The 27,248-nt window shown below is 38.0% G+C and overlaps 2 protein-coding genes across 2 annotated transcripts in view; both read left to right on the top strand.

Annotated features, from left to right (window-relative positions):
* LOC139447437 (uncharacterized) overlaps window positions 1-3,041 on the top strand; it is a 6,581-nt gene extending 3,540 nt beyond the window's left edge. Inside the window, exons 3-4 of the mRNA XM_071228783.1 lie at window positions 2,702-2,721; window positions 2,982-3,041. The gene's annotated coding sequence lies outside the window, so the exon portion shown is untranslated. The remainder of the gene's footprint in view (window positions 1-2,701; window positions 2,722-2,981) is intronic.
* LOC139448721 (uncharacterized) lies at window positions 2,380-27,248 on the top strand. The gene is made up of 28 exons (XM_071230267.1): window positions 2,380-2,400; window positions 2,982-3,102; window positions 3,550-4,330; window positions 4,562-4,709; window positions 5,160-5,202; window positions 5,972-5,991; window positions 6,240-6,360; window positions 6,711-7,491; window positions 7,713-7,843; window positions 8,080-8,129; window positions 8,587-8,629; window positions 8,791-8,867; window positions 9,072-9,129; window positions 9,362-9,465; window positions 9,554-9,617; window positions 10,339-10,385; window positions 10,610-10,649; window positions 10,804-10,853; window positions 11,068-11,146; window positions 16,268-16,317; window positions 16,449-16,491; window positions 16,899-16,984; window positions 17,270-17,407; window positions 17,955-18,015; window positions 18,241-18,347; window positions 19,196-19,259; window positions 21,471-21,527; window positions 24,139-27,248. The coding sequence occupies exons 1-28, from the start codon at window positions 2,380-2,382 to the stop codon at window positions 24,819-24,821; spliced, it is 4,068 nt and encodes a 1,355-aa protein (XP_071086368.1). The 3' UTR covers window positions 24,822-27,248.

The following is a 27,248-nucleotide window of genomic DNA, read 5'->3' as shown; positions in this document are numbered from 1 at the left end:
TCAATACCGACCACGTGGTTCCTTTACCCATAGGCTTGATTACGGCTGTGACTTCAATTCTGTGTACACATTTGGAACATAACCTTGACGTTGCTTGGCCAAAAATATAATTAAATCTTATTAAATGATTTCTTCTTCTCGTATCGTGATATATTAACTGTAATTATTATTTGACACAACATATATTGTACCTACAGAATTGTATATGTCAGACGAAACAACATAATATGACAAAATATATTCAATTACTATCTCTACACTATCCTCCAGACAGAACTAATTGTTCATGGTGAATCTAACAACCCTTAGAAAAGGGAACTAATCAGAAGAAGTCTTGATACATAGGCTGCTGTATTGATTCACAATCGTTAAGGGACACTTTGATACATATTTCAGTGTTTTACAAACAAATTTCATGTATATGTTGTGCATAAGCATTTATCACGCTTGTGAATTGCAATGAATTGAACGTCCAATCACTACTATAGCAGTTGCAATAATACACAGAACACACTAGAAAAAAGAGTCTAACTTACTGCTCTGTGTGTGCATGCGTGCATCATAAAGACAAAACACTTTATCACTCATTTCAAGCGTACAACACATTTGCCAAGGACATTTCTATACACTAAACTGCTGAAAAAGTGCCGAAATATTTTAACTCTTACCCAAGCTAATTTAAGACGGCAGTTGGGTCGAATATCGACTTCTGAGAATGCCTAGATACATAAATGTAATCAATATATAGGCACCCATGATTAAGTTCTGCAATAGTCATTCATCCACCAATTAAGCTACTTATCCAATCCTTGCTTATCTATTTCATTGTACATCCGAGTCATCATTGCTCGAGGTTGGCAAACTCAAAGCAAGGAAATTTGGCAACTAAGTTTAATTTAGGCTTCAGGTATATGGATGGTATTAGATTGTTCAATAATAGCCAAATAGCCAAGTTAACTTTCCCTTTTATCTTGAACAATATTCCAGCCTTTATGGGTGTACATTTCTCAATTGTTTAGGTAAAGTCGTGCTTGTCCTCTCCACGATGCCCTTTCCACGTTGTCATACAACTCTCACTCTAAAGTTGTTTGGTCAGGATCACAACATTCAAAGCGTCAGTAAATATTTCAAAACGTTTATGATAGACATTTCGAAATTTGAGGCAAAAGTTACAGAATTATTGCCCATGCAATTCCCTAGTTTGACTTGTACCATATGTTCCCGTGTTTATTCAGGTGAATAACTGACTTGCCTTTGCATGTATTTATGGCAGGTGAGACCGGTGGGGAAGGTCTGCTCGTCTTTTCGCGAACCCCTGGTATCATTACTATTTGATAGTGATTCATAAACACATGCTTATGATATAGTTGAGATTGTACGATGGACTTAATGGAGATTTCTTATGATTATCAACATGATTTTTGTCGCTTTTATGAAGTATTATATATTTGTATTTGACGTTCGTAAACATGTATCAAGTGATGCAACTTTATGTGAATGTGATAGATACAGTTCATATCTGGAGTAGTGTGTAAAATATAAGTTTAAGCTGTTATGTATGTCAGCTAACATTACTCAAAGCAGTGTTGTATATAAAGATATTTGACTTCGAAGGGTAACAGGGGGCACGGGTGGCTCAGTCGTCTAAGGCGCCGCGATTCGCTTTGCAGATTTGCTTCCCTTGGGCACTCCAGGGAACCTATGATTGTGGGTTCGAATCCCGGTTCGCCCCGATTATGTTTCTAGGTTTGTCAGCACCATACCGGTGCTCGTGGGTTTCACCGAAGTGGTAAACGTCTGAGACCTGCATCACTTCGGGCTTTCCTCCCACATTAAGCTGACACGCCGTGATATAACTGGAATACTGTTAAAAGCGGCATTAAACCCAACTCACTCACTCACTCGAAGGCTAACAAGGATTTGAACTGTTTGTTATGTAAGATGTGGATTTAGTTTTAAATCGGGGTTATTCTAAACGTTAGGTTCAAGCATAGAATAGACGATTATGGAAACTAGTGTTTTATGGAAAAATGAATCATCACATATGTTAAACTGTCAGAATATTAAGTCATTGATAACTATGGACTATAAGTCAGAAACATTAATATAAGAGAACATACAAGATTCCTCTGCATGATAAATGAGACAGTGAGTTTAACGCCACTTTCAACATAATTTCAATTATATCATATTGTATGAAAGGCATTGTGCATTCATAGCTTTCAGCCATGAGAGCCATGCCAATTTATACTTGTCAGAGGGATACACAAAGAGTCTGATCTAAACTACCAATTGGGGGACGTTCATTTTGCCTCGATGGCTGACTTTGTGTGCTGGCGATTAGGTGCCACACTCTAGGAGTGTGGGCTCGAATCCTAGATGGGACTCAACACCCCAAAAGTACCAGAATGAGTACTTTACTAATAAAGTGTTATCCAAAATATAATATTTGTAACATTTCTTAATGGCATTCGATATATGTTGCCTTTCAAGTTTGCTAATATGATAAGGATGCGCATAAATGAAAATTTACTGTTATGTTCTTTTTATTGATCGGTTTTGTCAAATTAATGTGATATAATTGTACACAGACTGATAACAAATATATACCTGCCTTCTATTCCCAGAATGTATGCATTTCTTGTCGATGGAGATGTTTTTAAAATATTCTTGATTTTTACTCAATTTTTAATAATTGCAGGCAGGATGTGGAGGCTACTAGTAAGTGCACATATATTTGTTACAAAATTTAAGAAAACATATATGCATGTAAGGAAAATAATTATTGATATTTATTATCTTTCTGTACAGCTGCCAAGATTAAATACCATTTATTTCTATAAATAGGCGACAATCACAAGACTAGTAATGTTTCCTTAAAGAGTTGAACATTGTTTAACGCCACAGTCATCAATAATAAAGTTGTTTCAGTTTCATTTAACTTTGTCAGTATAAACGTCATGTTTAATTTCATGTTCCAGCAAAATATCGCAAAGGAGGATGAGCATGGTCTATGTCTGGGGACAAACGACTTCTTTCGTCCGGGCCTAAAACAGATTGGAAACAGTCTCTATGAAATAAGAAGTTACTTCATTCAAAAAGGTAAAAAACGTAATCATTTTACGGACTGCCTTCAATAATTTCAACAAAGCATATATTTTATAGCATGGACTTCCTCCTGTTGAGTTTGGTGAGGCTATTTTCATACACATTTTATTAAAATCTTCGAAAGACACCAAAACGTGTTACCCCTTGAAACGTTTAACAGTGCTGTCCAAACACACACATATATGGGCTAACTTATTTGGTTAATTTGATCTATGTAGTGAATAGAACATTTTGTAATCATATTTAGATCTGTTGTGTTGTAGTCTTTTATCAATATAATGTGTAGGAAAGAATTACTCATCCGTCCACATGATAATCACAGTCTGCAAATTAAGATTCTGTTATGTGATACTCGTTAATTAGCGGTGTCACAGAATTGGCATGGGACCATTCTTCATGTAATAGCGTGCCTTCAAGAACTGTTTATTTGTACATTTCCAGATGGTCAGGATATTGTGCCAACAAAACTAACAACCTCTTTGGAACAAGTGAAAGAACGACTCATTGAACACATTGAAAATCACGCGTTCGACTTTGTATTTGATCCTCTGACCAATGAAGTAGTAGACGTTCCAAACCCAAAGGCTGGACCATGCTTTATGTTCTTAGCCCATTCCTTATCCGTAGTACTAGATTTCCCCACATCACCCCGTCCACGCCACACAGTATGTGATGTATTCCTAGCACTACCTACACAACCTGTGATAGTTTTGTCACTGGTTGATGGAGATGCAGAGTCTCCTGAGGCAGTGATGTACAATACATCAGTGGCCAGAGGACTGATAGAGACACTCAGCAGATTCACGGATGAAGATGTCAACTCCATACATGGAGTCATTCATACTTCAATCCTCGGGGACGCTGCCTCATTTGAGACTGGACTGAAGAAGTTGGCAAATGATTCTTCACATTTTGTCACAAGAGATTCTTTGGTAATGACACCTGGCAGATATGAGAAAGTCCTCACTGCTTTCTGGGCTGGTGTTGCTGAAACAAAATCGGTGCTTAAAGATACTGGTGACACTGATGGCGATTGTCTGAGATTTCTCACCAAAGAACAATGTATCATTCTGGTGGAGAACATAAACAATAAGAATGTCCAGGTGAAGTGTGTGCCCGGAAGTGGAGCCACGACGTTGATGCTTGAGGTGGCCAGGAGACTGAACCGACAGGGGGACACTCTGCTGGTGTGTAGGTCACGGGAGGAGAGGGACAGACTCAGGTTTGTATTAAGTTATAGCAAATGTAGATTGTATGCAGTCGGCGTACTTATTGGTTGGCGCCATCAGTAGCATAAGTAGTCGTATTAAATTAGGTAACACCATAAAGCATCAAACAATAGAATTACTTTCGTATAAATGAGTCTGCAGGAAGAAGCCTTAACTTAAAGCCTTAATGATTGTTTGAAACCATCACTTGATATGAGTTCAGTTTGGTAAAAACCTGTTTCCAGGTCGGTGTACCCATCTGCTGTAGCAGCAGAGGATCTCAGTATGGTTGACCTGTCCTCCTGTGTGAATATCGTGGATGAAACCAACACAGTCATGACACACGCAAGCGGTCGGAATTGGCGATTTGCCCAAATATGTGAGGCAGAAAGGGTAATGTATGTTGTAACACTAACCGTATCATGGCAGGGTATAGAGGTGTGAATGTTTCGATTGAGACAGGTACTTTTCTTCATAGATAGTCGTCATTTCCATAGGGATGACATGCACAAATGCATCTCATGAGTTTGTTTCCTGAGCAGGATTGCCAAACACTCATAAACAATGAGACTACAACATGTTATGTGAGAGCTTCCACGTCCACTCAATATAGCCTTCTGTTATGCAGTGAACACTTAAATAACAACTAGTTGCTATTAATACCAGTCAGTCGTATCAATACCCTACCTCCATATGGTGTTTGTATATTTCCACAAACCAAGCCATGACAAACCGTTTTACAGGGACAAGAATATATTCATTGAATAGCCATAACTGGTTCCCTCGGGGCCGTTTGTTCCAGAGTTGCTGATTATTAACAAAGCTTTCATTTTATGTTTGCAGGAAAAAGAAGGAATGAAGAAACAAATAGATGTTTTGTCTGATGGTAAATGTTTATTACAAAGCACGATAAATAATGAAGTTAAATAGAATAATGCTATTTCCTGATGATGATGATGATTATATTGAATATTATTCAGGAAACATTAATATTCGGGAACTTACACTAAGCCTCTGTATGCTCAATGAGTGAGTGAGTTGCCTCTTTAAACATAATTTAAATAATATCTCGGCATATACGCTTGATGTGGGAGGAAGGTTTTAGTGAAACCCGCGAGAATGAGTATAGTGCTAACACAACAAGAAATAGAATAAGGGCTAATCTTGGATTCGGACCCACGATGACAAATTGTAGGCACGCATAAGTGTCGCAACTTTGCACAAACTCGTGTAACTTTCAAAAGTAATAAAGGAAGTGATAATTTAATGTGTACACTGCGTGAATCAATTTTGTATTTTATCGAAAAGCTTTGCGACATAAGGGAAATTACATCACACAGCACCAAAGTTCGACGATCATAGGTAGATTCGTTAAATGATTGAATTCTAATGATATATCCGTTTCTTTTAAAGTTTACTAAATGCATTAAGGATGCTCATAAAGGTAAATCTACTGTTATGTTCTTTTCCTTGATCTGCCTTGCCAAATTATTGTAGCATAATTTTACACAGGCTGATAACAAATCTATCCTTCCATAAAACAAAATATTCTTATGCTCTACTAGTGTTCTGTTAAGAGAGAATATATTGTAATACTTGTCGATGGAAATGTTTTTTTATCATATTCTTAATGTCTCGATGTTTAATCATTTCAGGCAGCATGTGGAAGCTACTAGTAAGAGCATATATATTTGTTACAACATTTAAGAAAACATCTATACAAGATCGGGGAAATATTATTGATATTTACTATCATTCTATACAGTTGTCAAGATTAACATCATTTTATCTGTGAATAGGCGACAATCACAAGATGTTTCCCTAAAGAGTTTCTTTGTGTCACAGTCATCAATGATCGATAAAGCTGTACCAGTTTCATTTCAAATTATCATTGCAAGCTTCACGTTTTATTTCATGTTCCAGCAAAATATCGCAAAGGAGGATGAGCATGTTCTATATCTGGGGACAAACGACTTATTTCGTCCTGACCTGAAACAGATTGGAGACGGTCTCTATGAAATAAGAAGTTACTTCATTCAAAAAGGTAACAAAAGTTATCATTTTACGGAGTGCCTTCAATAAATTTAAACAAAGCATATAGTTTATAGCCAGGACATGTTGAGTATGTTGAGGTTATTTATAGATACATATTATTAAAATCTTCGAAAGACACCAAAACGCTTTGCACCTTAAAACTTTGATAGTGCCCTTAACATACACAAATACATCAGGTAAGTTATTCGGTTTATTTGATCTATGAATAGAATTATACATAATGTAACTATATTTAGATCTTCTGTATCATCAGCCTTTATCAACATAATGTGTCACATAATTGGCATTCTACGTGCAGTGGACAAACTTTCAAAGAACTGTATATTTGTATATTTTCAGATGGTCAGAATATTGTGCCAACAAACCTAAGAACCCCTTTAGCACAAGTGAAAGAACAACTCATTGAACACATAGAAAATCACGCGTTCGACTTTGTATTTGATCCTCTGACCAGTGAAGTGGTAGACTTTCCAAGCCCAAAGGCTGGACCATGCTTTATGTTCTTGGCCCATTCCTTATCAGTAGTGCTAGATTTCCCCACATCACCCCGTCCACGCCACACAGTATGTGATGTATTCCTGGCACTACCTACACAACCTGTGATAGTTTTGTCACTGATTGATGGGGATGCAGAGTCTCCTGAAGCAGTGATGTACAATACATCAGTGGCCAGAGGAGTGATAGAGACACTCAGCAGATTCACGGATGAAGATGTCAACTCTATACATGGAGTCATTCATACTTCAATCCTCGGGGACGCTGCCTCATTTGAGACTGGACTGAAGAAGTTGGCAAATGATTCTTCACATTTTGTCACAAGAGATTCTTTGGTAATGACACCTGGCAGATATGAGAAAGTCCTCACTGCTTTCTGGGCTGGTGTTGCTGAAACAAAGTCGGTGCTTAAAGATACTGGTGACACTGATGGCGATTGTCTGAGATTTCTCACCAAAGAACAATGTATCATTCTGGTGGAGAACATAAACAATAAGGATGTCCAGGTGAAGTGTGTGCCCGGAAGTGGAGCCACGACGTTGATGCTTGAGGTGGCCAGGAGACTGAACCGACAGGGGGACACTCTGCTGGTGTGTAGGTCACGGGAGGAGAGGGACAGACTCAGGTTTGTCTTAAGTTATAGCAACTGTAGACTGTATTGAGTCGGTGTACTTAATGTTTATTGCCATCAGTAACATTAGTAGTCGTATTAACATCATAAAGCATCAAACAATACAATTACTTTCGTAGATGAGTCTGCAGGAAGAAGCCTTAACTTAAAGCCTTAAATGATTGTTTGAAACCATCACATGATATGAGTTCAGTTTTGTAAAAACCGTGTTCCAGGTCGGTGTACCCATCTGCTGTAGCAGCAGAGGATCTCAGTATGGTGGACCTGTCCTCCTGTGTGAATATCGTGGATGAAACCAACACAGTCATGCCACACGCAAGCGGTCGGAAGTGGCGATTTGGAACCTGTAAGTATATTTACATATGACAATAAATTCAGTACTCTATAGTCAAAACCAGACTCTTTGTCGTTAATATATATACATCCTTGTTAGATCATGAATGTTATTTTTAATCTGACAAATTTGGTGAAAGAAAGAGAAAATGAACACTATAGCATTTCTTATGTACTGGTGATACAAAAAATTATTCTATGTTCAGCTAACAATATTTTTGTTGACGACTTGCATTTTCTTCATTTTAGATGAAACTGATATTAAGCAACTGACGTCCCAAATGTGTGAGGCAGAAAGGGTAATGTATGTTGTAACACTAACCATATCATGGCAAGTTTTAGAGGTGTAAATGTTTCGATTGAGACAGGTATTTTTCTTCACAGATATTTTGAGTAGTCACTTCCGTGGGGATGACATGAACAAATGCATCTCATGAGTTTGTTTCCTGGGAAGGATTGCCAAACACTCACAAACAATAAGACCAACAACATGTTATGTTAGAGCTTCCACGTCTACTCCATATGGCCTTCTTTTATGCAGTGAACACTTAAATAACAACTAGTTGCTATTAATACCAGTCAGTCGTATCAATACCCTACCTCCATATGGTGTTTATATATTTCCACAAACCTACCCATGACAAAACGTTTTACAGTGATAACAACATGTTCATTGAATAGCCATAACTGGTTCCCTCGGGGCCGTTTGTTCCAGAGTTGCTGATTATTAACAAAGTTTTCATTTTATGTTTACAGGAAAAAGAAAGGATGGAGAAACAAATAGATGTTTTGTCTGATGGTAAATGTTTATTACAAAATCACAATAAATAACGATGAGAGAGATATGTGCAAATTACAACCCAAATTACCCTGATGATACGACTCTCAGTTACAATGTTGGTACCTATTACACATACTTTAAGGTTTATGTAATTTTGCTTTTTTTCAAAAACATTTCAGATGCTTGGAAGAAACAGATTGAATATCTACTCAGGGATTTCAGTTTGCTGAAAATATATAGTTACAAACGTATGACTGTAAGTTGCTAACATTAATTACCTTAAGATAGATAGATAGATAGATAGATGGATAGATAGATAGATAGATAGATAGATAGATAGATAGATAGATAGATAGATAGATAGATAGATAGATAGATAGATAGATAGATAGATAGATAGATAGATAGATAGATAGATATTGTGTATTAATGCCACTTTGGTACTTTTGTTTATTTGCAGGTTCATCCACTACACCATAGTCTGGAGGACAAGCCACATGGGCTTATAACAAGCAAAGGTCACTATGAATGTGAGTATTTCCATCCATGAAGGCAATGCATGTGTTGAAAGAATGTTATAACCATGAACTTGGCTAAAACAATAACCGCTACTTAATGCAGTATAGAGCTATTATCGATGTTTCTTTATAAAACTGCTTTGTGTAATGTTTACTGGGGGTGGGAGATATGATGACATTTGGAACAATTATTTCCGATGTAAAAGATATTCTTTCTTCTTATTCATTTCAGCCTTGGGCGGCTTCAGGCAACTCTCTTCCACACACGAGGCTCAGTTGTCAGACCTACATGACGGAATAAGACAACAGAAGAATATGTTTCCTCTTCTAAGATCGGTAGGTCTAGAAATTACGGACAATCAGGTTATGAATCGCAAGCAAAATATGATGATGAAAATCACATTGTCTATATATTTTATTTCAGGTCATGATCAAAGATAAAACGCTTCAGATGTATCACGAGGTTAAAATGGCCCACTTGACGAAAGGTATGTAGTGTAGATAATTACACAGATGATTGACATGTCCTTGGAACACAAAGTAGCCAAATAGATACTGGATGTCCTAATTCGTCCCCTCCTCCATTCCACCTGCCCCGTTAAACCTCCATTCCTCATATTGGCCTTTATTCACCTGTACTCCACAAAGCCTTCATTACAATACCTCTCCCCATGACCTTCCTCCAGGAGACATTCTGGTCGTACTTCATCCCAATCATCTAATTGGTCCCGTATACCACGCACCCCTCCCCTTCATCCCTTGTCAAGCTGTTCATTCTTTCCTCGAGCACCTCGTCTCTTACATCACTTTTACTCTGTCTTACCTCCACATATCATAGATCACATGTTACATTTCTGTATTTGAACTGTTATCAATAATGTTCTTCTCTCTTTCCTTTCTTCTACCACTACTACCCAGTATCCCTATTCTTCCATCTGTGCTTCACCAGTTATTCCATCTCTCATTCTGTAACCATTGCATCTTCCTCCTTCTGTGTGTGCTTCATCTTTCCATTCTCCCATCTGTCTCTCGTTATTCCCTCCTACACTTAAACATGTTGTAACAGTGGGAATTTGCCTTGATAGTGGTTCAACTGGTATATAACATGTAAGTGAGATGAGAGTTCATAAATTGATATATTTCAAAGGCATATATAATACAACAACTTAATTGTGATTGTACGTTCTCTTTGTATTTTCAATCTTTCAGCTTTGGGTCGAAAAGAATATACAGAATCGAAACAAAATTTTACGATGGTAAGGTGTGACCTACATATCTATAATCACCGAAAATGTTCTTCCAAAAATACTGTAAATCGTGTATTTAATGCAGCTAGTATATTAAAATACAAAATCTCGGAATACAATGTTCTAACGGCATCTTAAGATTTAAAGAAGTTTTTGCTGAAATGTTTTGCCAATAATTGGATTACCTTGTTTTCTTCAAGATCAAGGGAGGTAACGTTTCATTAACTTTTCAGTTTGTCCATGTCGAAAGTCCAGACAATGAGCAACTAATGGGTAAGTTTCAACATATAATTACTGTTTAATATTGTTGTTTATTAATCGATGCAATATGAATAAATCGAAATTACAACGACAGCATGTTGCTGCTGGTCAAATGTCTCTCAAACTCCTGAAAATGTCAACACATTTCTGTTTTTGCTTGTTGCAGGAAGGTTTCACATTGAATCGAGGAATGCAGGAAAAAAATCTAACATCCCAGTATGTAACTAACAAGAATCTCACGTTCCTAGCCAGGTTATAGTTTCACAAAATTAATCTTATTAATCAATGTTATATTTTGATTATTGCATATTTAGGAAATGTGCATATTATCTTTAACTGCAATCTGATAAGATCAGGATTATATTAAACTTCTTTATCAACCAATATTATATCTTAAGAAACACAGATTACATGACTGTTTACATTTCAGCCAGTGCTGAAGGAAGGTAGCCAGACAACCGAGCTGGAAATGGAGGTACATGAAACAGATGGAAAAGATCTTGAAAGTCGTAAGTATCTGCAGCTAAGAGTCATGTGGAGATATTTCTTAAATGCCCCTTTTGCTGCAGTATTTCTTTCCTGCAACAGATTGCTTCCCTCTATTTGTCTCTGCAATTTTCAAAACAAGACATATAGTCATTCATTTATTGAAAAGGTAACCTCGTATTGATTGGTGATAAAATGATAGTTACCTCCCCTGGGTGGCTGGGTGCATGCTCGACAGCTCCAAAGAAAAATAGCATAATCCTTAGTATATATGAAGATCGGCTAAATCATACCATTCCACTAGAAATGGGAATACCCCTACAGTTATGGAGAGCACGAATCGGAACTTTCGTTCCCCCGAAAGGCTGCAAACAAGTTGAGAAAGTGTTGCCATACTCCCCACACTCACAGTGGACGGGCGGGACAGCAATGGCGTATCGGATAATGCTGTGTACCACACTTCTACTTACATTGTGGACCTTTGGATCAGTCACTGGATCTACGATGGATTACACTCTAACTACGATGGACTACCAACCGCTGTTGTGCTGCCGAGGTGAGATTAGCATAAATTACTTTGAAAAGGGAACTTTGTTTACACCACGAAAACTGAACCACACACACGACCATTGGAGATACCCGGTGGTTAGCCTTCTCCTCTTAGCAGGTGACATCGAGCTCAACCCTGGACCCATCGGTGACGACCTATCTGATGTTAAAGCAGCAATCATACAGCAGATTAAAGACTCGGAAAACAAAATATCAAAAGATATTACCTCAGTGAAACAGGAAATACAGTCTATTAAAGAAGAGGTACGTGTTATTAAAAACGAGATCGATCACCAGAAAGAAGAACAAGCTATCCTAAGACTTGATATAGATGCTATGAATAATAGAGTAGAAGACATAGAGAGTTATTTGGATGGTATCAGTGAGTTGGAGTCAAGAGTCGAAAATCAAGAGCGACAAAGTAGAAGGAATAATATTATCCTCTACGACGTGCCCGAGAGTGGGGATGAGTCCTACAGTACTTGCAGAGTCAAAGCAGTAGATGTAATTAACAGGGCTAGAGCCAAGGACGAGAAAGCGCCACTGCAACATAGAGACATTGAACGGGCCCACAGAATCTCTTCAAAAAGTGACCATAATCCACGCCCACTGATTGTAAAAATGTGTCATTGGGAGGACAAGATGCACACTATCCAATTAAGAGAAACCCTTAGAGACATGGGATATGGCGTAGCAAATGACTTGACATATAATCAAAGACAAGAACTCAATAAATTACGAACTGAAAATCCGACTAAAAGATTTTTCTATAAAGGAGGCAAAATCGTAGAGGATATTAGACGCCAAAAAGGAAATGACAACACACAGCAGAGTCAAGGTAGAGACATTAGACAAGGTGACAGGAGAGACACACGGACAACACAGGATGACTCTGGGAGCGGGGAGCAAAGGAGACGTTATCTTAGGTCAACCTCTCGCTCCCAGACCCCTGGTCGGAAGGCTGTGAGATAGGGGTGTGGCCAGGGCCATGACAATTTACGGGTGCTTCAAACAAGTGTACCCCACAGAACTATCAACAAGGATGTACAATTTTTATTTTGGAATGTATCAGGGCTGATGGCTAAATTACAGGATCCTGGTCCAAAGATATTGACTTACTATCCATATTTCCAGATTTTAAGGTTATAACAAAACATGGAGAAAAAATATCTGACTTCGGCCGCCTTTCAGGTGGAATAGTACTTCTTATAAGAAAAAGGTATGAGAATTTTGTGAAATGGACAAAAATCCGTAAAAGTGGAATATTTGTGTTATTAGACAAAACCATGTTTAATATAGATAAGGATGTAGTTTACTCATGTGTGTATATTCACCCAGAATCGTCACGCTGGTACAGTGCGTTATCACCTGATTGTAGTAACGGTGTGCTATTGTTGCAGGAGGAGCTACTAGATGTTCTTTCTCACTGCGGCAACTATTATATTATGTTAGGTGGAGATTTCAATGCACGCACAGGTACTGAGCCGGATTTTGTTGAAGATGATATTCTTGAATATTTAGAAAATGATAATTCTTCCGTGTATAGTTTTCTACTCGACCATTTTAACATGGTACGAGCGTCAGCAGATAATGTGTTAAACAACTTTGGAAAAAGTTTGATAAATTTATGCAGTATCTTAAATATACATATCATGAATGGAAGATGTGGGTCAGACTCAGAAGTTGGAGACTATACGTTTATTGGCAATCAGGGTGCTAGCGTCATAGATTACATAATCTGTTCATCTGGGTTGTTTGACGTATGCTGTAATTTCACCATTGTATCACGCACGGAATCCTGTCATCTTCCTGTCATGGCGAGCTTATATACTTCTGTGCAGACTAAACCCGTGCAAGCTCATGGTAATAAGAAGGCTTCCAAATTCGTTTGGGTCAATGATAAAGCTGACCAATTTATGTATAACTTGTTGAGCAGTGAATGCTACTCTTTATTAGAAAAGGCTGTTGACGAAGTGTTACACAATATAGACGAAAGTGTTAGATACATGTCAGAGGCCTTGTGCACGGCAGCAAGCGACATGAAAAGAGTGTGTACTTCTAACACATCTAGTCAACAGTGGTTTGACCGTGAATGTGAGCTACTCAAAAAGGAAAGATGTAAATATTTAAACAATTTTAGGAGAAAAAAGGATAATAACTCATTATATGAGTATAATTATATTAGAAATAAATATAATAGTGTATGCAGAGAAAAGAAAACGAATTTTTTCAAAGAGAAACAGGAAAAACTTGAACGTTGTATGCGCGATTCTAAACAATTTTGGGCCACTCTTAAAGGGCTAAACACTAATCGTTATACACAAAACAATATTCCAATTGATGATTGGTTTAACTATTTCAGGGATCTGTTTTCAACTTCTACAGAGAACGAGGAAAGATGTTTTGATATCGACGAATGGAATGTATTTGATAACTCTTTTTGTCAGTAAACTTCAGATATTCTTGATTCACCTATAACAAGAAATGAAATTTCAGAAAGCATCGCAAACTTAAAAAGCAATAAAGCAGCTGGTGAAGATAATTTGATTCCTGAATTTTTTTAATATTCGTCCGATATTCTCCTCCCCTACCTTGAAATTCTTTTTAACGTTATGCTTGAAAAGACTTATTTTCCAGAACAGTGGACTCTGGGGATAGTAATTCCTTTGCACAAACAGGGATCAACTAATGTCACCAATAACTATAGGGGTATAACTCTTTTGAGTGTTTTCAGTAAGATTTTTACCAGTATTATACACAAACGTTTAGTATTTTGGACAGATTCCTTTAATAAGATAGATGAAGCACAAGCCGGTTTCAGGCATGGATACTCTACAATTGATAATTTATTTGTATTGCAGACACTTGTACAGAGATATTTTGCACGAAAAGGAGAAAAAATGTATGCTATATTTGTTGATTTTGCTAAGGCGTTTGACTCAATTAACAGAAACATGTTGTGGTCCCTTTGCAAATCTCAAGGTATCAGTAGTAAAATTGGTAAATTACTATGTTGTATATATCACAATGTGAAGGTCTGTGTTCGAAACAATAACATCTTATCTGATTCCTTCTACTGTAATATTGGGGTTAGACAAGGATGTATTCTAAGTCCATTCCTGTTTTCATTTTTCATAAATGAACTTTCGATACAAATATCTGAAAATTGTAACGAGGGTATCCAACTCCATCCAGAAACTATTAAACTTTTCCTACTCCTTTTTGCTGATGATATAGTTATGTTCTCGAGCACAGTACCTGGACTTCAAAAGTTAATAAATGAACTTGAGTATTATTGTAACAAATGGAAATTGAAGGTCAATATCGATAAGACAAAGGTTGTAGTTTTCAAAAATGGAGGGAAATTATCAAAACGAGAAAAATGGCTATACAAAGGTGATAAACTTGAGGTTGTAAGAAGTTACAAATATTTGGGGGTACATTTTACAAATCGACTTACTTGGTCACTGCATTGCAACAAAGCCGCACTACAAGCCAAAAAGATTTTAATTGGCATTTTACAAAACCTAAAACCCCTTGGAAATATTAGCTTTGAAACATTCTCTAAGATTTTCGACACTAAGATCAGTCCTATTTTACTCTATGGTGCTGAGGTCTGGGGCCTAGAGAACTATGATACAATAGAGAAGGTACATCTATTTGCGTATAAAAGATTTTTAGGAGTAAATTCCAACACTCCAGTTTACAGTGTAAACAGTTTACGGGGAATGTGGGAGATACCCAATGTATATATTCAGTTACATAAAAGTAATAAAATATTGGATAAAATTGCTTAAAATGCCAAATACCAGATTCCAAAAGAAATGCTATAACATGATGATTCTTTACGATAGCAGAGGTAAAAATAACTGGGCCTCGGGTGTCAAAAAGATACTCCAATCTTGCGGGTATGAGTACATTTGGAGAGAGCAACATGTAACAGTACCAGATCGTTTCATATATAATTTAAGACAAAGGCTAGAAGATATGTATTTTCAAAAGTGGTACTCTTCACTAAACTTACATAATAAGTTAAAGCATTACACCTGTTTTAAATCATTCATTCTGACCGAAAAATATCTTTTGGATATAAATATTAAGAAATTCCGAACAGCACTATCCCGTTTCAGATGTGGTTCTCATGACCTTCTAATAGAAAAAGGTAGACATTTAGCGATACCAAGGGAAAACCGATTGTGTAAATATTGTACTTGCAAAGAGATAGAAGATGAATACCATTTTTTGCTAGTCTGTCCATTGTATGCAAATATCAGAAAAGAATACATACATAAATATTTTTATCTGAATCCTAGAATAGACAAATTTTATATCCTCATGTCATCCCAAAATGAAACAGTCACAAAATATCTTTCAATGTATATATATCATGCAATGAACATCAGATCCTCTGCATTATAGATGTGATATTTTGTTACGATATATGTAATTCCTATTGCACCCATTGCTACTGTATGTATATATGTACTATAGGCCTATGGCCTTTTCAGTACTTGAAATAAAGATTGATTGATTGATTGATTGATTGATTGATTGATTGATTGATTGGTGTTATAATAGTCGATGTTTGTCTGCAGACTCGGGAGAACTCGACATGCTTAATCAAGATCTGGACAACGTACTGAAGGTATGATCATATTTTTAATAGCATATATAACAAATTAAATGACCTTTTTAACAGCAATTTACAATGTGCATATAAAAACATTCACAAACATTCATAATGGTAACAATCACAAATAGACTTTCTTGTTTCAGGACAGGGATCAGAGAAAAAAAAAACTCCACAAATTATTCACGGGTATGTATTCAGATTCTGGAAACGTATGCATTCAACTGAACTTAATTGAATGTCCTGCACATAACAAAATTACTGTCACTACTACTACCACTACTACTACTAATACTAATACTAATACTAATACTAATACCGGGGCGGTGGGGTAGCCTAGTGGATAAAGTATTCGAAAACCTGGGTTCGATTCCCCACATAGGTACAATGTGTGAAGCCAATTTCTGGTGTTTCTCGCTGGGATATTGCTGGATTATTGCTTTAATCGGCGTAAAACCATACTCACCCGCTGACATACTACTACTACTACTACTACTACTACTACTACTACTACTACTACTACTACTACTACTCCGTTATATGATAATTAATGACTCATTGTTGATAATGTACTGCTTAAGTACTTTCTTTTCCAGTGGAGTGGCAGGCTACAATGGAATACCTGACCAGACACACATCGGTCTTGTCTTTGTTAGACATGGAGATACCAGGATTTGAAGTCGTGAGTATTGCCGTTTAGCTACAGAGTGTGATGTCTGCATGTTTAACGTTTGTTTTATGTTATATTTTACAGATCGTTTCCAATTTTGGTAAAAATAATAATATAGGTTTATGAACATTAAAGTTTCTGTTTATTTTTCGGAAAATGATACAATGCTCATATCTTTAATTGTAGTTAAGAAATAAAATCAGCTTGTGTGTGATTGTCCACTTCTGAACGTCAGACACCTAGACATTATGCATGTTCCCCAGGATACTTGGAAGTCATCTTATATCATTGTTTCAGGGTGCACCAGACAGACAGGAAACAACCATCACGGGACGAGTCCCTGCAGTACCAGCATTGCCAGCATTATCTACAGAAGGTTATGATGAAAGTGGGGAACAGACAGGACCTTCAAAAAGTAAAAAGCGAAGACTTCATGTGAGTATGACCACATGTCTTCTATCTATACACTTGTCTACATATCTGTTCTCAGCATTGTAACATTCTTGTCAGAGAACATGAAAAATAATCATGTTCCACCCGTGACGAAACTCCCTTCTGATGTTTGAAACATTAAAAAATTCCCTTCTGGATGAACCTTACAAGTATATCAGTATTCAATTTGCTCTTACAAATGGTGTACAAATGAATGTACACCATCCCATGATCCTATGTATCCATGACAGTACTATTAGATTACATTTGGTGTCATCGTACCCCTACAGCGTAGATCATTTCTCATCATATCAATCACTGGATTGTCTGAATGTGGCCATAAACAACACACGCACGCACGCACGCACGCACGCACGCACGCACGCACGCACGCACGCACACAAACACGCACACAAACAGCTTGAAACGATTATACAAGCTTTGTTACCAAACTGATATATTGGATGCGTTCGGAAACCAGATGAATGAATTTGTTCTTGGTTTTAACGCATGTTCTTGTCTAGTATTTAACTTGTACCTTTTCTTACAGATCGATGGTCCTGTAACATCACAATCTGACCACACGTGTGATGGCCGAGACTACAATAAAGGTGAACCACAACTTGCAGCATGTGATGTATTTAGTTAGCAGCAACTACATTGAGTGTGTAATGCAATTGCCCATGACATACCATCTTCAACTAACGCTTTTGTAGAGATCTCCACTCATCCAGAAAATTGCCAGCTATCCAGTGTTTATTTGAAAGTTTTATACGTTTGATAGATATAGGTCACAAAATATTTCATGAAATTTGTTCTCTTTTGGTATTTATCAGAACAGGAATCTAAAGGACACACAAGAGCTCCCGTTCTGATTCACCAGCTGAGGCAATACCAACAAGGACGACTGACAGAAAACCACCTGGCTGCAATTGCAATGGAGGTAAATAGCAGGGACAAATATCAATAGAAAAACAGATATCTAATCTATTATCGACCTGACTACTAACATGTACCTAGGATAAAAACATATCCCCCAAACAGCCACTCCATGAATGTCTTTGTCGTTTAAATGAGGACGAAAAGAAGCGAACATAAAATCTGCGTATGTATTCCCGCTTCTCATGCACTGACCTGATTAATCTTAAATAGTTTATGAAATTCACACACGCACGCACGCACGCACGCACGCACACATACACACACACACGTGTATAGATAGATAGACAGACAGACAGGTGTGTGTGTGTGTATTTTATCTTTGTGTAGTTCATGTGCTCAAGTCATTATTATCAGTATGTTCTACTGATATTTGAAACCTATATATTGGGAGATACTTTGAAATATACATATTCATAGCAAGGTTTACTGAATTGAATGTATTGTGATTTGATATACATGTATATGGTATATGGTTATGTATATGCTTAGAGATCGGTACGATCTGGGTGTGGGGTAGTTTACGGGTCTGCAAGCTGTTCATTAGCAAAGTGAATTTTCAAAGTATTAATTCAATGCTTGGACGGAAATATCATGATCTCTTTCATGCGTTGATCCCCTTTGTGTAATTGTACTACGATTTTTTTCTCGTTCGGGATCTCAAAATGTTGATGATTAAGTTTGTCATTTGGTTTATGTCTCAATACTGAAGGAATGTCATCCTCCATTGAACTCGTGAACAGCTGCCTGAATAGTGTCACTGTCAGTTCTTGGTTGATTTCTGTACAACCAAGGATTTTATGAAATCCTGTAAAACATGGCAACACATTGCTGGATTATTTTATCTTGTAGATAATCAGTGAAAACGAGCAGAAACTCACGGAACTGAAAGCAAAGAACGATAGTCTGGAAAAAGGTTTGTACAGTTAGGTGACAATGCTTACAGACAAATCTCTACTGTTCTGTTCTTGTTGAAGTTTCCGACATGCACTGTATACACAGATCGATGATGCTATTATGCTGGACTTCTGTAATTCAACTGCTGACAAGGAGCATTGTCCCAACATCGAAGGAGTTTATCTTTCACGTGTAGTTTTGTTTCAATACTGAAATTGTTTCTGAAATTAGCCGTGCTTCATAAAATGTGATGGAAAATGAGGTTTAACGTCGCGTTCATGTTTATTGCACTTAAATAACGCCGATTTTATAGTGCTAGCTCACTCAGATACCATGCCTCAGTTTAACATGAATACCCTACTCTGACATGGTAAAATGATTCCGAGCCAACCAGTCCTTGTTCAAGCCCCTTAATGCCGAGTGCCAGGCAGGGTAACAACAGGTGCCATCTTTTACCGTCTTTTCGAATGTCGCGGCTAGGGATTGAACCCCAACCTTCTGCTCTTCGGGCGGACGCTCTTTTACTAGCCCACGGAGGCGGTCACTTCACATAAAGTTGTGTAAATGTTATGTTTTTGCAAATAACAACACACTATTTAGTCATTCGTTTGATCAATGTTTTATTCTAACAAATTCGTTGACAAAACTCATACCTGGTAACCGGAAACATAGCGACACGTCCTAAAATAGGGGGGGGTATAACAACTTAGTTTACAATGTCAATATTGGACCACCATTTGATGCAGGTGATGCAGCAGGTGCGCATTGAAGACACGAGATGATTGAAAACAGCCAGGGGGTTGTTGTTCAAAATGGCAAGCAAAGCTTGGCCCAACTTAGCTATATCGTTACCGTCTGGTTCTGATACTGTTGTAAGTGTCGTTCCATCTCAACCCAGGCATATTCCTTTGGGAAGAGGTATGGAGAAACACCATGCCATGACAGTACAGCAATGTTATGCTGCCTCAAAATAGTTGTTCCAACACTTGCAACATGTGGTCGGATTGATCCTGCTGTAACGTGACGTTACGTCCCTGGATTTGCACAAAGGGTAGAACATAATCTCAAACGATATCGTCCCGCTAGCGCATGCCATTCAAATTACCATTAACAATGATGAGTTGTGTTCTCAGTTGAGTTGTGATGCCACCCCATACAATGACACCTCCAAACCCAAACTGACGGTGTTGAGTCACGCAAGCGACAGTAAGACGTTCTTCTCCGTGCCTGTAGGCCCTTACATGATTTTCCGCGCTGACAACTCAGTCCTGTCTTCTGAACCTTATATGCTGTCAACACCAAACTAGACGTGACTGACGGTGATGTGGAGGCAACATTTGGGATATCGCTGAACGTTGTGGTCAGATATTATGCTTCCTCAACCTGTTATGTATGGTTTTGCCACTAATTGGTCTCAACCTAGGACTTGTCCGAGGTAGTTATGTAGCAGTTTGGTATCGATTCCGTACATGCACCAACCGAATACGGTTGGCTTGTTGACATGACGTCACACATTTCCAACCGGCCCGTGGTACGTTTCGAGTGTTGCCATGTCATAGATGATATTGTGTTTCGATGAACATGAAAGTGTCTGACAACTTTGTTTTGCGCCGTCCCTGTTTGCAGCATACCCACGGCACATAGCCGTTGCATTGGGTAAGCGTTAGTTTCCCAAAAGTGTTTTGTTTATGAGCACCTGATAGATAGACAAGTATTGTGTGCTTTTGACAATCAAAACAACGTGTGTGAGTATCATGCTCCCGACAAACACGCAACCATTCAAAGTGTGCGCCGTGAATGAACATGAACGTGCGAATTGTGAATCTCGACATTAAAGTCGAGGAGATGTCTCCATAAATTTGTATTGAAAGATGCATATGTAACGGTTACTTTTTTCCGTTTATGTATATTCATACCATGATAATGAATCGGAATCGGAATCATACAATGGGCTGTTCTTTTAGCAGAGATTTATGATTATTGTAAGGTGGTGTCGCCCTTGCAGGGGTTCATTTACTAAAATGGTCTGTCAATACCATAAAATGCCATATCTTTTAAATAAACTTGTGAGAGAATCTAAGGATTTTGTGTCCATGGGAGATATTGCACCCCAATCTGTCACTGTCTATGTAATGTTGTGTAGTTTTATTATTAAGTTGTTGATCCCCAAACTTTTACCCAATGAAAGTAGCCAATACCTAAATGTGTAAAGATAGTTCTCACCTTTCAGACTATGGAAGCACTGTACACATTGTTGGACTGACATGTCAACCTAGACTGGTTTCGTGTAAGTATTTCCGGGAACGAGTGAAAGCATGGGCGGATACAGAGGGGGGTAGCGGGGGTGCGCACCCCCCCCCCCCCCCCTTTTTTTATTTCCAAAAAAATATTTATTTCGGTATAAATTACTACCAAAGACAATAAATAGATCTTAATTGTGCAACGCCAAAGGATAATCTATCTAGATTATCTGCCGTAACAGATTCCATTGGGCGTAAAAAGCAAAATGGCGGTGAAAATAATATGAATGGATCACTGAAATCAGTGATGACATCAGGTGTTCGCGAAAAGGGTAAGCATGTCACTCACCCGCCACTCACACAATTTACATAAAAAAGTAATTGTTGTCTGACGCGGTGAAACAGTACTCCTGGCATACAACGGCGGCCTGTAAACAAACCAGACAGTCAGTTGATGGATCGGAATACCCAGTGACAGGAAAGCGCATTTACTGATTTTGCTGAAACTAAAAACGATATGACAATTTTGAATTATGTCTGCTGAATCATGAAATATGTTCGGGTTTTCTTCAACACATTGGGAGACGGAGGGGCTGGGGGCAGTTATAATGTGTCACTGAAAAACCAGATGTTCGCGACCTACATGACCTATGCTAGTATATTGACCTTCACTATGTCATGATCTACCCTATGAGAGAGGGATAATTCTGCTTAAAATGCAGTTCAAGTGACTTCTAATATGAATCTGTTCTGTACTGACCCAAGTGTATAAAATGTCTCATGAACTCACAATGCATACTACACTGTAGTAGAGTTTATGATTGTGTGATGCCTGCATTCGACTTGTACATAAAGATTAGGAAAGAGATGCTACATTTGATAGTACGCTACATTTCACATTGGGTGAAACACAGAATGTTATACAGTTGTGGTTTTAATTTCTTTTCATGTGTATTTGTATTATTTGGGCAATGTTGATGGATTGTAATTGTGATTGTGGTTATATGGGAGTCCACCCTCTCCGCGTAATTTTAGAAATTGGAAGTTTAGAACAAAAAAAACTTGTCACTATAAAGCATATATGCTTATAACGAACTACGGTTATAACGAATTAAAATTAGTGATTCCTTTGAGTTCGTTATAACAAAATTTTACTGTATTTGTACGCAAGCAAGTCAAAATTATTTCGACAATTTTGATACATTTTTGCGTGTTTTAGGCAAAAATGCAGCCTATCTGAGCTCTGTGAGGTAACAGACGTCTTTATTTCTCAAATTCCCGTGTTGCAGACTGGTGATCCAGTGTGGTTTGGTTGGTTTGTTGTTTAACGCAGCACTCAGCAATATTCCAACTATATGATGGCTGTCTGTAAATAATCTAGTCTTGACCAGACAAACCTGTGATTGATAACATGAGCATCGATCAATGCAACTGGGATCGATGACATACATCAACCAAGTCAGCGAGCCTGACCTCCCGATCCTGTTAGTCGCCTTTTACGGCAATCATGGGTTGCAGACTGGGGATGCATTTGGATAGCAATGAGGCGAGAGAAAAACTTATCCCTGGGTTGTAGTGCCGTGTGTTACCTTAAATTGTTTCCTTATAACACCCCGACACAAAAAGCAACACGTGTATCAGTCGGGGTGTATTTACAATAACAAGATCAATCGTGTGAGTTATTTCAAAACAATAATCACACCGCATGCAGAATGCACATGGTCTGACCTGTAGGAGATAAAAACATGAAATTTGGATTTGTAGACAAGGCCCAGTTCACAAAATATATTCTGAAGTCTGAATAAAGACTACAAGTTATCAGAAAATGCACTTCGTCTTCAATACTGTAGGCATAAAACAATTTCATGTAGGATTTGATATGGGAGTTTGGGGCTTTGAGAAACGGCCGAGAGGTAATGTGCCAATCTAAATTCTGAGAAAATACTGCGTTGCGATCTCTAATAGTAATACTAAAAACATAATGCGAGACACTCAAAGAAAAGTTAAACAGTGCTGTCCTTCACTTAACGTTTCACACACACACACACGCACACACGCACGCACGCACACACACCTGTACATGGCGACACACAGACTGTGACGGTGTAACGGTGAAAGTGACTGAAGCGGACATAGAATATACCTGTTCATGCGGTGGATGATGAACACAAAAATGTCAAAAATATCCTAAAACACGATACTTTTTAGTTTATTTTCATCCTATTCTGTAAAAGATTCATATAGAATCCACACACAAACACTTTTGTTGGGAAATTCACTCACTGAGATCGTATTTCATACACGAACATCGTCCACGCACAACACACGTCTGGCAGATATCTCCACAATGGGGGTAAATCAAAAGTGTACCAAAAATTCTTTTATATTACATTTTACGGTAAATTAATCCATTTGTTTCTTAATGAAATGCATTTTGAATTCTCGTAGTAATAGTTTTACATTGTAATTAGCGCGCTAATATAGCGCAGTTGTGGGAGATATTCTGTACTGATGAAAAACACAGACGAACATTCAGCGCGCTGTTTGGAAACAAGCAAGCAATCAGCCGATATTTTCAGTAAATCTCTTTCTGTGTCTCAGTTTGTAACAAACAGTGAAATAAACTTGCTACACAACAAATACAATGTTTATTTCCAGGTCCTAAACGTCACCTGGACGCGGCTCGGGCCAACGCAGAACGCTGCCACGTAACTACAGACGGTGAGCTGGTCAACTCGCGGCCCGACACATGGGATGAGGGGCAGAACAGGCTACAGGAGTACATAGGGACCTGTAGCTCCCCCATCCCCCTTCCTCCACCCCCCTCCACCCTCACCCCCCACCCCACCACACCAACATACTGGGAGACAAAGACCAGGGTGCGGGTGGTGGTGGAGGGAGTACCGTGGTATGTCCTGGAGATGGGGGTGTGGGAGGCAGGAGAGGTGGAGAGTGGGCCGTGGGTTTCTATACAGCGTCGCTCCTGGTGTGTCCGTGTAGGGAGCTGTGGCGGACACGGGGAGAGTATCTGTACCACGGTGTGGCGGGAGGAGGAGCCGGGCGACTGTCACCAGAACACCATGTCCGACACTCCCGGCACACAGGCCACCCTCCACTATGGCGTGGTGCTGGATGTGGGGAGGGGGAGAGTGGCCTTCATTGACTTGGACAGGGGGATTGTTCTTGTCAAGTTTGATGAGGTGTTCCGGGAACCTCTTGTCCCCATGTTTAGTGTTGGGTTGCCGCTATCTGGCTACACTGGGTCGATGAGTCTGATCAGCGGGGAGGACGTCGACATGACAGACACCAAGAGGGCCCTCGTCTACCAAGCGCTGAGATAGGTAATAAACTGGTTATGTAAAGTTGTCCGTGTAACTGAGAGATTTCTATCAACTGTTTCAATGACAGGCGGGGAAAGTGAGTGAAGCGGACATAGAAGTGTTCGGTTTGGGTTCTGTTTGTTGTGTACAAAATACAACCAAGTTCTTCACATGTCTGGTTTCACTACTTTCCTGGTTTCTCCTGGAGTTGGAAATTATTTTAAATACTCACACGAATATTGTTGTGATGGAATTATTGGTGTAGTTGCTGAAATTATGCCACAGCAACAAATTTCTGAAATGTGATGTGACACAGAAGAGAGTACACAGACAAAATGTAAAAATTGTTTCAAAACATGATTTCTTCTGCTAATATTGATTTATTATGATAAAACAATTGTTTTAAATACCCACACAAATATTGTTATAATGGAATTATTGCTGTAGTTGCTGAAATTATGCCACAGCAACAACTTACTTAAATGTGATGTGATACAAGTGAGAACATGCGGTGACAAAATGTAAAAATTGTCGCCAAACACGATTTCTTCAGCTTATATTGATTTATTATGATAAAACAATTCTTTTATATACTCACACTAATATTGTTATGATGAAATTATTGCTGTAGTTGTTGAACTTATGTCACAGTAACAACTTTCTGAAATGTCATGTGACAAGTGAGCACAGAGACAAAATGTAAAAATTCTTCCAGAAGATGATTTCTTCTGCTTATATTGATATAATACTATAAAACAATTGTTTTAAATCCATACATAATATTGTTATTATTAAATTATGGCTGTATTGGCTGAAATTATGCTACAGTAACAACTTCTGATGAAATGTGATGTGAGGTATGTTGCAAAGAAGCGAGTGTACAGACACAATGTAAAAATTGTTTCAAAACAAAACAGTTTCTGCTTATATTGATTTTATATGCGAAAATAAGGTTTTTAAATTCACACATAAAACTTGTGATGAAATTATTGCTTTAGTTGCTGAAATTGGTACGGTAACTCTGGTCTGACACAGAAATGAGTGTACCGACAAAAAATTAAATTTGTTCCCAAACAAAATTTCTTCTGCTTATGTTGATTTAATACAGAAAATATTTGTTTAAAGCCACACATGAATCTTGTAGTGATGAAATTATTGCTGTATTTGCTGAAACTATTCCACATGGTTATTCGTTGCTTTTGCTGAAGCTAGTGCACACACAACATATAAACATTCTCTCGGAACAAGATTTCTTCTGTTTGTGAAGGTGTGATACCGTAAAATAAATATGTTAAATCCAAACATGAATAAGTTATATTAATGACATGGTTACTGCTGTCATGGCTGAAACTAGACACATTTGTAATTCTCTTGTATTTGATAATCGTTACTCCATTTGCCATTATTTTTTTTTTCTATATTTGCGAAGATTTACAACTATAAGATATCTGTTTTGAATACCTACGCTAATAAATTTATGACTTAACAATTGCCATAAGTAAATAACAACAAAGAAAAAACAGCTTCTCTATTCATATAATGCCAACAGTGGCAGATTAAATGCCAATGTCGACCCGATGTAGGTGTGCTAACTGGGACAGGATCATGATGATAGAATGTTTATTAAAAAGAGTTCATGATTAACATATTCTTCGAAAGAAGAGACTTGACTCAAAACTTCCTTTTTAAAATTATAAAATATTTTATGACATGGTAAAATTTTGCATGTAACTCAGCAAGACACGGAAGATTTTGAAATATTACTTCAGATTCCATTATTTCGTATTCCTCATGTTTTCATTATGTTAAATAACTGTTATATCACCCATAGCTTATTTTAATCAGGGTGTACTGGTGGTCCAGTCCTCTCACAGGCCATAGCTCACCGTGCAGACTTTGATCATGGGTTCTAACTTCAGATTAGCCCCATCTTCCTGAGGCAAGGGAGTTAACAGTTTTCACCCTTGCCAAACTAGGCAGGAATTCCACAGTTAAGAGTCTATGCATAGGCCAATCAAAATCATGTAATGAACTAGTCATCATGGATTTCAACATGCAGATTTCGTTGACTGCAAGATTTGCAAAGAATGTGCACTGCCAACTGGGCAGCGACAAAAGATTTTGCAAATCTTTTCATGTTTTTAATTAAAGTACTCAAAAGGTTGGGAACAAGTCTTTATAGTCAGTTAACTCCCTTGCCTCGGGAGGAGGGATTATCCCTGATTATGATTCTTGGTTTGGCAGCACCATACCTGTGTTCGTTGGGAGAACATTAGTGATAAATGTCTGAGGAATGCATCACTTTAGGCGTTTCCCCTACATTAAGCTGAGACGCCATGATAGGACCGAAATACTGTTCAAAGCTGCATTAAACCAACCTGATTAACCAGGTTTCACTGTATGTACAACAGCTTACCACAATGTAACTTTGGACACAATATTATAAAC

Source organism: Haliotis cracherodii, unplaced genomic scaffold, assembly GCF_022045235.1.
Source record: "Haliotis cracherodii isolate W230 unplaced genomic scaffold, xgHalCrac1.p SCAF_7, whole genome shotgun sequence".
Classification (NCBI taxonomy): Eukaryota; Metazoa; Mollusca; class Gastropoda; order Lepetellida; family Haliotidae; genus Haliotis; species Haliotis cracherodii.
Note: the sequence above shows the minus strand (reverse complement) of the source record. Positions and strands in the feature narration are given on the sequence as shown.